At 38.0% G+C, this 15,733-nt stretch overlaps 1 protein-coding gene across 2 annotated transcripts in view; it reads left to right on the top strand.

Moving 5' to 3' along the window:
• Positions 1-15,733, top strand: part of LOC128670745 (dual specificity protein phosphatase Mpk3-like) — a 35,054-nt gene that overhangs the window by 2,438 nt on the left and 16,883 nt on the right. For both annotated transcript variants that reach the window (XM_053746697.2, XM_053746698.2), the window contains exon 2: positions 10,379-10,469. In XM_053746697.2, the coding sequence (XP_053602672.1) occupies positions 10,379-10,469 (91 nt within the window). The remainder of the gene's footprint in view (positions 1-10,378; positions 10,470-15,733) is intronic.

The following is a 15,733-nucleotide window of genomic DNA, read 5'->3' on the forward strand; positions in this document are numbered from 1 at the left end:
AAGAACATTATCCATTGACCTGTCATTATTGAGATTGAGAAACATAATCTTAGATGGGATCAAGTAGAAATATGGGATCTTGGATGTTAGTCTTTCAACTGTATAACATATGGACAGATTTTGAAGAAATTATTTGTGGATCCGCTGACTGGCAATCAAGAAAACTCTTTTCTTCATTTAAAAAATTTCAAATGTACCGTGTGCTGGCTATCACCATAAATAGTTTTATTTTTAAGAACGTAAGAACAAATAATTTGAAATCTCTGGCTCCGATTGCGGAGTGCCGGCCGGAGGTCGCGTTTGAGCGTCCGGTCCACAGTTCGGTTCGTGGGAGAGGAAGTCGGGTACTTATTGTACTCCTCAAGCGAGACCGTGTTTAGATTACGATCGCCGGTATGTGTTGGCCGGTTCCATTTGTTTATATTTTTCAAACGTAACTATTGGAATCTTATCAAGTTGCCAAGTCAATCTACTCGAGCTTCCTGGTGTAAGGCCGACGAGTTGTTATTACACGCAACTTATTTTTGCATGGAACGTTAATGGTTACTGTTGGATTCAAAACGATGATCAAAGTGCGGACGCAAATGGGGGCCGGAAGCACGCCGCCATTTTATTAATAGGATCCTGTTTTCCTTACGTCCTGCCAATTTCATCTGTGAGCGGCTGTATGCCAATGGATAGCAAAATAACAGTTTACAATACGTAGTTATTTTTCATACATAATTAGAAATGCGTACGTGTCTGTCTTTCTGTCACTTTTTCAAGCGTTGGGTCAAAATGAAAATAGATAATTTTCCTTGGTCAAAGTTAAATAACGACTACTGCGGGCGCGGGTGAAGCTGTGGGTATCAGCTAGTTATATTACGCCAAGAAATCTAGAATCTTAGTAAACTTGTGTGTGTGGTTCCCTGCCCCTACCCACGTGTGGCTGAATGGCGGGTTTATTGGTGGAGTTGAGTTAGTCGCTATCCTTACGCTTATGAGCAGTATCCTCAGTTTACAGCACTTTACCTTGATTGACTTTTACAATCTGCGCGGGAGAAGCCGCTGGCATATGCTATGCCGAAATTCAGGCCTACCACTTACCATAAACCCGGCAACAGGAGACCTTTGTGTGCCAAAGCGTAACTAAACCCATTTTTTTTAACCCGCCCACCGTACCGCGACCGCGACCGCTCGAGACATAATCCGTACAATATACAATGCGTGTTAGAGTATCCACAGATTATATACGTCGAAAAAGCATGGATTGATCACGAGAGATCATAAAAAATCTTTATTGTAATACAAAAGTTGATGGAGTCTTCAAGACGAGAGAGCCTTTTAACCTACCTTACGCTCCACCATCAAACCAAATGCGTGTAAAATTAGATGATTTTATATAGTTTTCCCCCAAGAATAGGTATAATTTTCCCGTACCTACTCATATAATTTTGTGTCGACCTCATGGTGTGCCGGTGTGCCTATAGTCAATTGAATTGAAGCTGACAAATTTATTACAATTTGAATAAATAATAATGTATTCTCATCGCGCAAGTGGTGCCCCAAATAAAGTATAAACCATTTTAAATATTATTTTCGGTATTTGTGTATGGTCTTCGTCTATTTTGCATACAAGTCAATGTCACAAATCGGTCGTTACATCAGCGCGCAAAAAAACTCAATGCCAATGTTACGCCTCCCATGTACTCAGTCCATTCATTTTGAGTAATGGCAGTTTCGACATACACACTTGAAACTTTAGAATCATTTTAAATGAAGTTTAGAAAAGTGAATCCATAGCTGTGAATATTTTTCATATTTATTTATTAAAATAAACTCAAAATTCTTTATTCAATTTAGGATAGTACATCACTTATTGAAGTCGAAAAATACCGCCGAATTCCAAAGCACAGATGAAAAAGAAGCGGCGCAACAAAATTCACCGCAGCCTTTTCTCCAAGGACGTCAACAAACAAATGTAGCTTATCTTATATTTTAGCAATAAGTCTTAATATAAGTCCACCTAGGACTTATTGTCTAGAATAAAATGTTTTTTTTCTAGACCATGTTTCACGATAAAAAGCCAACTATTTAAATAAGAAATAGGAATCGAACGAATGCAAATAGGAAGGACTAGCCTTATCCCTCGATCTCCTTGAAATCCCGAACAGTTTCGCAACGTTTTTTTAACTGTTACCAGGGTGTTAAGGTCGAGTACGCCGCATAATGCACGCAAGACGTTACTTACGTTTTCGTAGGGATTGGAAAACCAAACACCCTGCTAAACAAGACGAAAAAACGTAGGAAAGTGTACCCTCAGCTCCGACGCTTTATAATGGAAATAAACGTTCGGATGAGACAATGACATTTTGAACCGATTGTCCAACGTGTGACTGTGCACTGTACAGTTCGAATTCGTGAAATTATGTATAAAGGAACGTAATCCTGAGAATACACAGACACACAGCTGTTAAACAATCATCGGCATACGTTTACCTAAATACAGAAACGCTTTCATTATTCCTCTGATGAGATCACGCGCATCCTCAAGCCATTTCGCCGTCCGCGCAAATTCAGACATCCGCCAGAGGCCAGATGTATGCAATTTGGATAAACTTCATACAGTTAAAGGAAATATTAACCGGCTAGCAATATGAGTCAGTAAATGCAAGCGGAAAACGTTAACGATTTTCACATTGTACAATTTTCTCGCTACGTCCTTTACAATAACGAAAATTTCAGAAATTCAAAATTTTCAGAATATTTCATTCGATCAAATTTTAGTCTATAGTTTGTTTTACGTGATGCGTTACAAATATATGAAAACAGTATAGTCCAAAAATATTATTTTGTCTTCTATTGGACCTTAAATACCTTTTGTCTCCCTCATCCCCGCGTTTTCCTGTCGGTGACGCTCCGCTACCTAGAGTCCGCGTAAAAACACTGCTGTTGTTTCCTATCTGGTGTCAAGGCTTCTAATCCCTTAATCGCCTCGTACGTCATCCACAAGCAGCAATCCTTTTCTAGGGCAAGATTCGCACGCTTCGGTTTTTATTTTTGTATTTTGCTAACAATCTACGCTTGTCTCTATACGACTTCATCTTAACACAGGAGTTTAGAAAATTCAACAAGAAGGAATTAATTAACTTACAACAGAATCACAAATAGCTCTATGTGGGTTGTAATCCCAAATGTTATTTACATTATCAAAAGTATTTTCAACTCAATCTCTCGATTCTGAGAATCGAACCGGTGACGTCAATCGATTCCCTCCCTTTGTTAGCCTTCCCCAAATTTCTTGTATTACATCAACTTTGTATATGTTACTGTTATGATCCCATTATTAATATACGTTGAAATAATTAAGATGAAGTTAAAGAGGAAGCGAGTGAGATTTGTCTGCCTACCTACAGACCATTTATAAGGCTAAATGGTCTGTGGCCTATCCCATCATTGTTTGTGCCCTTCATAAGGTCTCTGAAGGTACACGAATCTGGGCGAAACTGAAACTCAAGCAAATGAGTCATAAGACCTACCTGAGCTGTTTCTATGTTGTATTGTGTTCATTAATTTCTTCGATCAATTTTGGAAAACCTTCAAATGATTTAAGTAATTTCTAGACTTAACGTAATGCTAATTGATGTGAGTTTTCATTGGCCGGTCAATCGAGGGCTTGGGCCATTTTAAGGCACCCACCATCCGCTAAATTGGTTCAAACGGCTCAACTGGCTTGATTAAACTCTATTTAAGGCACAAGCATGTTTTTGTTAACATGTACTTACCTACTCAATCATGTTAATTTGTAGCTAAATTGGTGCTCGTGTTTGTGAGTGAGTATTTTAGTTTGATTTCAGCTTTTAATAAACGAAGCTCACAGATTTCGTGATAAAAAGGACGATTCAGTTTTGATACAAAAATCTTTCAAACTATTTTTCCTATATCGAAAAAAAAGTAAAAAATATAGCGAAATGATCGACGTTTAACTGCGTTCCAGTTGAACATCGATCGGTCATATTGTAACCGTATAGAAAATTTCATATAAATCCGTCCAGTAAATAATAATAATAATATTATAACTTACTCATATTCAAATGATAATAATTCTATTACCGGCTTTAAATCTTTTGTTAAATATTTTATATTAGTGGTAGAATATACACACTTAATTTCGGGTGCAAAACGAAAGCAGAGCAGCTAACTGGTTAAATCGTGCAAGGCTGTGCCGCGGAAGGAAGGACGCGGGCGGGCCAAGGCCTACCGTGCACCTGCCTCCCGGACTACACCCCCCCCCCCCTTCACCGCCCCACCCCTCTCGCAGACCCTCGCCCCGCATACCGCGACGATACATCACGCTTGGAACCTGAAACTGTACCGTGTTGTATCTTCGTTTTGTCATCGTGTTGTCCGAATTTCGATATAAAAAGTAACCCATTCCAATTATATTCTAATAGTAACTGCTAAACTTCATCAAAATCCGTCTAGAATTTTCATAATAGAGTAACAAACATTGATCTGTCTTTTTCCACAGATAAAGGGCTTAAGTTTTATTGACTTCAGTCCAGTGAAATCAGACCAGGGATAAAATAAGATGATGGTCTTATGATAGACTTTTTCTCATCCATAGTGTGTTGCAAATACGTTTGGTTTCTTACTGCGTGTGTAACAGCTAAGTTTTCAGCATTTTCGTATGTCTAGATATATATATATTTCATTTGTTCTTTCCGTTTTTCAATTTTGTTTGATCTCTTTGTAGAATGTAATCTCTTAGCTTGCTTTATCCCTATAAATTTAAGTCTTATATCAACAGCATCGCGAACACGTGTAACCCGAGTGCTTGGTTGGGATTGCTTAAATATTTTCAGTATAATTTTAGGTAAGGTAACACAAGAAAATCTTACGTTTTCATCTTGAAATTGCCTCCGGGTATTGTTTTAGGGGCCATTTTATTTGCTCGCTGAGGAAACGTTGAATTACGAAATTATATCTCCAATTTGGTGGCATTCGAACACGATATGCTCGCGTGGTGGGCGGCTGTCACCATAGAGAATATCTGCGGTATGTGGGTGTAATGGGTTTTGGTTTACGCGGTGAGGGGCGAACTTTATGTCCTTGCGAGGACGACGCGGGCGTCTACGAGGGGGGAGACGTACGGCGGGTTCATTGAGTGCGGCGGATGAATGGGCCGCGATGAGTCATCGGATCGATGCCGCCGCCCCTCCTTCCCCTCCGAGCGCCTCACCCCCTCCCTCGCCCGGCCTTGCCACGCGGCTGCGTGGTGGGTGCCAAACTGCCAACCTATGCAAACCTCGCCAGCCCAAATTTTTGATACCTAGATCGATTCTTTATGTATTTCCACTTGGCGGAATTCTGGATTGCACGTATGATGTTCCTTGTTTCGATGGGCTGATGGCATCGTATGGATCGTTTGATGGCAAGAATCATTATAATCACTTAGGTTATTAAATCAATTGCATCACATAGAGATAAAGTATACAGATAATATTAGGTAAGAACCTGATTAGGTATATCTAATCCCAATTTTAATGTAGGCACAAATTACGTCGATGACGTCAGTTACCATTTTACACGACCCGTCTTTCACTCTGTCACTTACCCATATCATGGCGAATCCGCCATCTTTTTTGTCCTCGTGTTTCTGAGCCCAAAACAAATCCAGTACCCCTTTTAATTGTATTTCTCTCTCGTTCTCTGCTTTATGTTATTTTTACACGATTACGTAAACGCAGGTATATATTTATGTTGATATAACACGCGTAATTTCTAAGTCTTCTTACGTGGGCGCCTTCTGGAAACATAGTCTCCCACATCAACCGAGTATAATATATTTTGCTTAAGCTTGTGAAAAATTGTGTACCGATTATAGGTATTTTTTCGCCATTTATCCTTTGTCTTTTCGACTCATATAGCCAGTGACTGAACAGGTGTTCAGTGTGTACCTGGTAGGTACTTAGAATAAGTCGGAAAAGACAAATAACCCACCCTTCCTATTCAGAAGTCAGTTAAAAAGTCGTAAAGCCATATCTTCCCAATCACATTCTTCAGAAAATATATGAAGGAATTCGCAATTACTATTATGACCACCAAAAACCGGCTAGGCCCAAGGCTACGTACAGGCGACTACACATCAAATTATCCTACATTCCTACATGTCGGGGTAATAGTGGAAAAAAAGGATACCCACCCACCCCATTTGGGCCAACTGTTACAAAAATATTACACCATTTAAATTTGAACAAACATTGGTCTGGTCATAATAACGTAAGCGTGGTGGGCACATTTGAGCCCAAGTTTCCACAGAAAATGAATTATCTCATTTGAATAGATTGATATTCCTTTTAACTATAAAGACATTCTAATTACTAAACAGGTGTTTTGACATTTTGAAGAAGAAAACAAACAAATTTTCATTTTACAAAATCAAAGAGCAATCCGTGCTATATATGGTTTGAGGAGAAGGGATTCCCTTAGAGATTTTTTAAAGATATTAATATTTTAACTTTACTCTCTCAATACATATTTGACAACATGATGCATGTCCGGAAAAATTTAAACTTATTTAAATAAGTTGGTGATTACACTGATAGAGCCTTATGTAATAAAGATAAATTATTTGTCCCCGGGCATCGGTTGGCCAAAGTTAGAACGTCCTTTGTTGGGAACTGTATCCGTTTTTATAATAAATTGCCTAAATGGATTCTTGATTTGCCGGACAAAAAATTTAGAAATTATATAATATGCCCTTTTACTTTGTAAAAGGGCATATTACAAGTCTGATGATTATGTGAACGACAATAATGTTTGGCCCAAGCATGGTGCAGTATCCTTATAACATATGTAATTGGTTATGACATTATTACGTACGTTTTGTACATTTAGCTTTTTATTTATATATTTTTTTTTGTGTGATAATTTTCAATAATTTTATTGCAAATACAACTTTTTTTAATTTTATTTATTCATTCATATTTTGTCATTGTTAATAATGATGTACATTCGTCCTCTTAATTTTTAATATATGTATAAGACCTATATTTGTTAATTGACGTCCTTGGAGAAAAGGCTGCGGTGAAGTTTGTTGCGCCGCTTCTTCTTCACCTGCGTTTTGGAAGCCGGCAGTAGACTTAGTTTAAGTAATTTTTTGACGTCAATAAGTGATGTATATCATCCTAAATTAAAAAAAAAAAATTCAATTTGAAGTTCACACCATGTCAAGTTTGCCTGTATGAACCTGAAGAATTATTCTTTGTTATACTCTGACGAAACACTTTTATTGTCGTCTTAAAACAGCTTTTACCAGAAAAGCTGAATGATTGAAGAGTTACTCAGCGTTATAGCGATTCTGGGAAAATTGCGAGCAATTTCTAGTGATGTCGCATCACCCATTCCCATTTGTACCCATAGGTGGGTTTACGACCGGTATTTGCCCAAAGAGTCAAACACATCGAATAGATGGGTTTTCGCCGGACTGTTTGAGAAGAAACTGGCGATGCTGGGATACTTTGAAACTCATCTCTGTTTGTACCCGATGTTCATAAAGAGACGGCGATTGTAAGAGATAGAGTGATAGAAAAGGGCGTCGTAGTAGTGGGAACTAAAAACATAGCCAAATGGACTACATTATTTACTTTATTTTTATTAACTTTAATATCGATCGATTTCTGCTTTAAAATAGTGGTGTAAACATTCAAAAATATTTTTTTTGCCGTTTCGTTTGCCAACATGTCCTGTGCCACAACCACTGGCCCTCGATAAGACTTGCTTGGAGACTCAAATTCCATCATCCCGCGACTTCGCAATTCAATATAAGTGTTACGTTGAAATTTTTCGCAGCACTGAGAGTCTCTAGACGTAGACAGTAGCTGTTGAAGCAATCCAAATGGCCGCTCATAGGTGCTAGGCCGGCATTAGCATCACAATGGAGAGGCAGGAAATGTGAGCGAGCGGAAACGCTGTGCCAGCTCTGAGCTCAATATTCCATGCTGTGAAATGTCAACTGGCTTCTCCCGCGGTAAAAAATACTCAATCTTGATCTTTTTGATCCTTTTTTGACGTGAAAGAATTAATATTATTTTTTAATATTGATCGAATCGTCGTGTAACACACTTTCACAATTATGTATATAATCTGTATGGATAAGGAAAATGGATGTATTTAAGCTTATCACTTTGTCTTTCGCTGTATTTTTGGGTACATGTGGTCCTATAATAATCCACATCCACCTCTGAAGGTCGTTCGTTCTGAAGTGTATAAGACGGAGGCTTAAACCGAAAAGTCCCAGGTTAATGCCCGAAAGAATATAAGAAGAATCGACTCTGCCCCCGTGCCTACTGCCATTTTAGTCAGTTTTCGACAACTACCAAGGAAATAAATATCCGAGCTATATTTGTAATGCATAAGTGTCCAGAAGGACAGTTTATAGCTACTTTTTTATGACGACCTCGGTGGCGCAGTGGTAAAGTTCTTGCCACTGAACCGAGAGGTCCCGGGTTCGATCCCCGGTCGGGTCATGATGGAAAAACGATCTTTTTCTGATTGGCCCGGGTCTTGGATGTTTATCTATATATGTATTTGTTAAAAAATATAGTATCGTTGAGTTAGTATCCCATAACACAAGTCTCGAACTTACTTTGGGGACTAGCTCAATATGTGTGGTTTGTCCTCATTTATTTATTTATTTATTTATTATTTTTATCTTTCTATTTTTTTATCTTTTTATTTATTTAAGAAATACTATTTTATATCATGAGACTTTTTTCTCAGCTTTCCTACAATTTAATTAAAACTCGGGCTAATTTCCCTAAGTTAGTAATAGATACCCTTTCTAAGTTACTTGCGCTGTAACGTCAACACGTAACTTCGTGAGAAAAAGTGAACACAGTTTAACATAAATCTGCATTTCGATTCCTAATGTTAAAAAAGAAGTATTTTCTTCAGACGCATCTACATAACAATAGCTTAGAAACAGTTGTGCATTTTGTTCGTAAACATAGCATCGCACGCTGAATGGAATTCCCCTGTCAATGAGGAGGCAATGAATGGTCGCCACTCCACTGAAACAAGTAGCTAGTGTGCTTAAGCTCGCTGTGACATCACAAACCCGGGAGAATACAGAGATAAATCTATAATGGAGCTATCTCTATTGGTAGCTAACCTACTAAAGTTGACTGGTGGGTTTGAATGCTTTTGTACATATATTGTAATAAAGTTTCTAAATAAATAAATGAAGTTATACGCCCAATTTCTGAGTCTAATGCAATCTGGAATTTGTTTTTTGTTAGGTCGCATGGAGGGCTAAGGGTTAGGTTAATATGGCGTAAAATTCACGCAACTTTTGATGTTCCATTGTTGTTGGATTAATTCTCTCCGTTGTTCTCCTCTGAACATTCTGACATACTGTGTTGAGTGCGAAAATTTCAGTAACCAGTAAGTACCAGAACTTCGCTATCAACTCAAAACGAATTCCCAAAATTTCAAGTGTATTGTCCTCCAGGATAATTCATCCTGAAGACTTATTTTTAAGCACTCAATTTACATAGTATATACATTACCTGAAAGTATGTAGTAATCCCAACAGCTGCTCAAATGTTTTGAATTGTTTTTATATTTAGGAAATCGACTTTTTTTACAACTTTTGTTTTATACTTTCGGCACTTTGTACCACGTTTATATATAACACTCATCAAAGTATTACACCACTGGGATTTTAGGCCACATCGTGTGAATGTTACAGACGCACAGACGACGTACGTAGTAATTACTCTGTAAAGTTGGAACTGTATTGCGGTGCGTAATTTCATTACGTCTCTTGACTTGAGTAACTTAATACAACTTTTACCGCGATTCGAACGTATTATTATTATTTTGCATTTTAGAAACAATGTAACATGAAGATTTTTAGCTAAATTGCACAGTTGCATTGTTTCGACATAGTGCGGTAAAGCAATGAAATGTCGCAATATGATTTTTGAGTTTTGATTTACTTGTCCAAGGTCTAATCCAGAACCGCGAAATATACTAGCGACCCGCCCAGATTTAGCACGAGCTTATATAAACCTTCGGGACTTATTGTCTATAAATTGTATGAATGAATGAGATTGAAATTGTCAGGGAAAACTCTATCACAATCCGTTGCGTGGCTTAAAAGAAGAAAGCTTAGAAACAGCTTGTATGACACTTCATTTTCCAAACAAATTTTGACATCTAAGATTATGTGTGTGCTAGCCCCGTACTCTTGTTTATTGAGTGGGTAATAAAGACAAATTGTCACTACTACAGTTGACTGTACATTTTACGCTGCCATTTGTAATAATCTATAAATGTTTTCAGGTTAACATTCGCACAATTGTATGTAATTGAGCAATTGCTTTGTCGCCAGGCGAGTTCGAGGACTTCCACCGGAGCTATCCCGAGTGGTGCAGCGAAGCGGGCGCGCAGCACGTCCCCCACCTCCCCCTCATGGGACTCCGGTCAGTATCAAATACGTAATACCGCTTATTATCCTTTGAAACGTGATCTTACCGCTCCACGAGACTGTAGTCTGTATCACTTTCGTTATAAAGCTTATTATACTTTGACTCGATAAATCGTGCAAATTCCACACTCTCATGGGATTAATGATGTTATCTTTGTTGGAATAAAGCATACTGTCCTTTGAAGAGAAAGTATCAGTTGATGGATGTGCTATCTCTGAGAGTGATGTCATCGAGCAAGGTTAAGCTTGTGTTATGATATTTGGACGAGCGTTTAATAGATTTATTGATTGTGTTCTCGTTTTATCACGCTACCAAATATTTTTGTATCATAATCTTACGTGAAACATCATTTTTAAATATTAATCGAGATTCTTTTTCGTTTTATCTTTTTCATCTTCAGAACATGGATTGTATAAGTATCTTTAGAACAAAAGGAAACACCCGTGAGGTATTTACATAAGTATGTTTTTCCTCAATTGCGTTTCTTTTGTATCTCTCCCGCTATCATTATAATAATTTAAAAGGATATTTAACTTTTGGAATATCTTTATTTTTCATTTCTAGTAGGTATTTTGCCATCGATGAAAGTACATCAACAATAAGAATAATCGATATGGTACTTTTTATCCTGAATATCACAAGGAAGCGCTATGTAGTACTTTATAAAGTATTCTTGTCACTACTCATAATTGACATTTATATAAAAACTGGTCGTTTCTTCAAGGTATCTTGTCTCATTCTTAGAAACAAGAGGAAACAACCCCTTGGCACGTTAATTACCATTGGAGACGCGCGTGGGAATCGGATTTCATGCGCGTGAGACGGTTTCCTTAATAATGTGGCGGAAAAAGCGGCCGGCACGGTTCCGGCGCGACCGGATCGGCACCGGTACCGGCTTTCACGAGGCTGGAGAAGTTCCCTGCACTTGATTGTAAGGTGCTAATAAAAATAACCGAATAAAGCTCAATTGACTATTTGACTGTTTAAACAATAAAATTGCAATATTATTCATGCCAACACGATAGTTAAATGTCACTTTAATTCATCAGTATAATAGGAATGCCGTTTGACTTCAAAATTATAACGTCACGTAATCACTACAATACAAGCAAGCGCATTTTTTTTTTAATTTGACATGCGAAAAAATGTATCTGATTCGACTAGTTGGAAAATACCCTATTACTCTGAAGTACCCATGGATTTAGACAGGAGAGCCCTAGCCGCTCGGTCAAGTAATATGGAAGAGGAGGAGGCCATTCGGAAAGTCATGATGAACATCCAGTCCAAACGAATGTTTGTGTCTCGCTCGTATCTTGGCGCCCGAGTAGTTACTGTGTGCATACAAGTAGCTACTCAGGCGCCGAAGTATGAGGAGAACCCGACCGCGTGCGATCTGGGAGAGGAGCAAGAAAAACAAGAAATGCACGAAAAATCAAACATTCTATCTTTCAGGTTTGTCAGTTACTAGCTAATATGACATCAATTTAAATATAACAATTATTATTGAGTTCGCGCATTTCTAGTTATTAGTGTGTCCGGGGGTAGTACCTACCTTGCCTTTTTTGATTTAATTTGAATGTATGAATTCTTGAGCGTCTCAAAATAAGCAAATTTATGTAAAATGTCCGAGATTGATTAAATTTTGTCCGGCTTCGATATTTTTTTAAGTGTACATGATCAATTTCTTAGGCCAATCATAAATTCCCGAAATGACCAACGGATGCGAACACAAAACGACCTTGTCTTCGTCTTAATTAATTGGCCAGCAAGTCGCATAATAATCCGCTAAACGCTTCAAAGAACTGGTAGTTAGCTGCGTTCCCATGGTATAAAAACAACTGGTTTCAAATGCCGAGAGAAAACCTAGTAACCATCAACGCGTATCGGCCAATTATAATAATTAAAGTAGTGGTATTGCGTCCATAAAGAGTGGTTGCTGGAAGGCTGGTGCATACAAAGTTGAAGATTGATCGGCGAAAAAAGTATCCAGTTTCAGTCTGAGCGTTTTCAATCGAGCTGAAACCCGTCTGCATGAGTTTATTCCCATCCTTATACAGGCTTATTTGCCAAAATACAAAATGGTACAAAAGACGGACTTAATGCTAATAGCATTCTTCTTCTTTACCTTCCCCAGGGATACATTTATCGTTGTCAATTTTTTTAACCAGTAGCCTACTCTTTCGACTCCCGCTGGGCACAAGCAGCTAACAGCTAGTAAAAACTATCCGCTATACCGTACTATTTGACAATCTGCAATTTCCCGGTGTCCACTTCACAAGCACCAGGGCGGTCTCCATTAGTGGATATCACCACCTACTTTATTTGTCCATGTCATCTAGAGGGACAAAGACTAGTATTGGTCCGACCACAGCCCATGCCGTCGGCGAATCGATGGTCGGTTCCGAGTAACAACCGTGATGAATGATGACGGATGCCAGTGTATGTCACCGTCGGCGGTTTATTCCGACGATGCTATGTGTCAGTATACTCGTCTGCAAAAACTTGCCGCACAATGTTTTTATTTTACTTCAGTACAAACTTGACACGGACAAAAATACAAGGGTAAAGGAAAAGATTGGCATCCCCTTAACCTATATTGTTTTGAGTAAATTTTAGTCGGGTTTATCTAATCTCATCTCTCTTTTCAATCTCTCTCTCTCATTAGAGCATCGGAGGCCAGAGTTCACTTTCCTACTTTCATCACACAGGTTTAATAAAATAATCAAGTTTATGCTCGTTTGTTTTGTCCAAATACTTCGATCGAGATTCAAAAGAATGCGGGCGACGTCGCGGACATACTTCTACTGGACGTCACGCCACTGTCCCTGGGCATTGAGACTTGGAGTTTCACGAAGCTTCACAAGTTCACAACCATACCTGGAACCTGAACCTGGAAGAAACTTGGAGTCAGATGTTGAGTACAGAGCACAACTGCTGACGGTGAAAATAATTCATATTGTGAACGCTCATAAAAACATGCACTTATTACATTAATTACACAAAAAAAAGATAATTCAAATTACCAAGTGTGTGAGCATCTTGCACTTCATATTATTGTGGTTAAGTGTACCATATTGTTAGTAGTTTTCATTATTGTATTGACGGATACATAATAATTACTGTACACACACGTACATAGAGTTATCATAGGTGTGTCAATTGTTACTTCAGCTATTATATTCAATTGTCGTCTGGTTTGTGCGCTATCTATCTAATCATGTTTCGTGTAATGAATGGATTCATACACGTCAATGTCAAATATTCCATTCATACATGCACGGAGCGGTGTTTGTTCAACTGTGATTGGTGTTGCCAGTTTAACAGATTTTCCGTGAATGGTTTGGTATATTTTTGGAGATATCACAAGTTAAAATTTAGAAACACAAATTTGGGACACTTTTTTGTCCTTTACAAAAAAGTTTTTGTCGTTAAAATGAATGGCCATTAAAATAAATATTGTGTGGAATTTAAATTCCACCGATAAAGCCGTTGTTCAGCTAAACGTGGTACTAATTCAAGTTTTGCGATTCTTGGCTCAGTCTACCCCGTAAGATAACGAGAGCACCTGACATTTAAGTACCTCGGAAATTTCTAGGGATCAATCATTAATTTAGAGAAGTTAGTTGTGAGATCAGTCCGATCGTTGAACTCTTGCCATTCACCTACGATTTGACATTTGCATATGTCTGCTCTATACGACAAAGAAAAAGATACATAGTTTCACTTTGTCTGACAATGACAATCCTTTGGGAATTAAAACATGGTGTCATGAAAGTGATGTGACTTTCACGTTTCTTCTTTATGTCGATGATTTACTAATCCTAATTATAAACGTGATAGTGAGTTTGTTTGTAACCTTTTCTACTTAACCAATATAGTTGGAAGTATGGACAATGACATAGCGTACTTTTCATCCCGCCCGGAAAAATAATTGTTCGCGTGGAAACGAATAAATTGGAGGACTATCAGCATTGACAACCTGGCATCCCTGAGATGTTTGGCACACCGGTGCTAATCAGGTACAAATTCGCACGGCGTAGTTAAAACTTGTAAAGGTCGTTAAGTACACGACTGTTGTTTAACTGCCATTGTTTCAAATGTGACGTCACAATCTTAGCATACACCGAAGAAAATACTTGTTTATGATGACAAGTTAGTAGAGCATTCACACTAGGACAATTAATAGCAAACTTGAACGTAATTAATTTTTTTTTAATTTATTTATTTAACAAAACAGTACTATACATTAAAGAATTACATTACATGCCAAACTGTGTTGTCGGCAGTTTCGATGTGATTTAAATGGTTTTGAGCGCCTCTATTATAGTTCTTACTGGGCAAACGCCTGTCCCTTCGCTTTTTTATCCGTCTTTATCAAAACGACCTCTCAACTTAAAATCAAACCAAATTACTAAAATTTAATCAAGTACAGTTACAATTTTAAGAACACAAAAAGACCTTTCTTTGACAACTCAGGGATTTTGCAAAGCTAAACCCATGCTGTGACAGATCTTCCGAGCAAAGTTGACGATTCACTTGCCTCATTCGATTTAAAAGAATTAGCACCTAATTGTCAAGTGACTAATGTTGCAATTTACTTAGCACTGTTCCATAGTTATCTAGTACAGGTCGCATTGCAGTAGAAATAAAAAGTGGTTATTAAACTCATTCATTACAAGGATTCGTGAGCACCGTGACTGGTACTGGTACAGTGAACTGCATCTCTAATTGCTCACCATCGGACTATGTGGGGGTAATAGCGGTGAATTTGCACTATTTGGGCTGGGATGTGATGTTGACTGTATCTACAAACTCGGTCGCTATAATTGTCGGCGTTGCATATCGAATGGGGCACGATTAGTAACCAATCGACAATATATATTTTAGGTCTGAAGCTGTCGTTCATTTAGTTTTATACACAGACTTAGATTTTTACTAGGCGTCTACGTAATAGACGCTGCTTTTATGTGACATATTGCAGGATAGATTAAATCGATTCTGCCAAAACTGAAATAAGACTATTGTTTAAGAACCCAATTTTTTCGCAGTGTGTTAAATTCGTTTCTCACAAAGCTGACGTTGTTTGTTGAATTGGCAAAGGTAGACCTATGTCACCGTAAGCAGACCAGATATACTACTGACAGTCAGAAGTTCACAAAGTTACAAATTCCCATGAGTAGCTGGCTGAAAAGGAAATTCATACATTTATTTCAACAAATTACTCGTTTATTTTTTTTTGATATTATTAAAAAAACTCT

Source organism: Plodia interpunctella, chromosome 6 (genome assembly GCF_027563975.2).
Source record: "Plodia interpunctella isolate USDA-ARS_2022_Savannah chromosome 6, ilPloInte3.2, whole genome shotgun sequence".
In the NCBI taxonomy this organism is placed as follows: Eukaryota; Metazoa; Arthropoda; class Insecta; order Lepidoptera; family Pyralidae; genus Plodia; species Plodia interpunctella.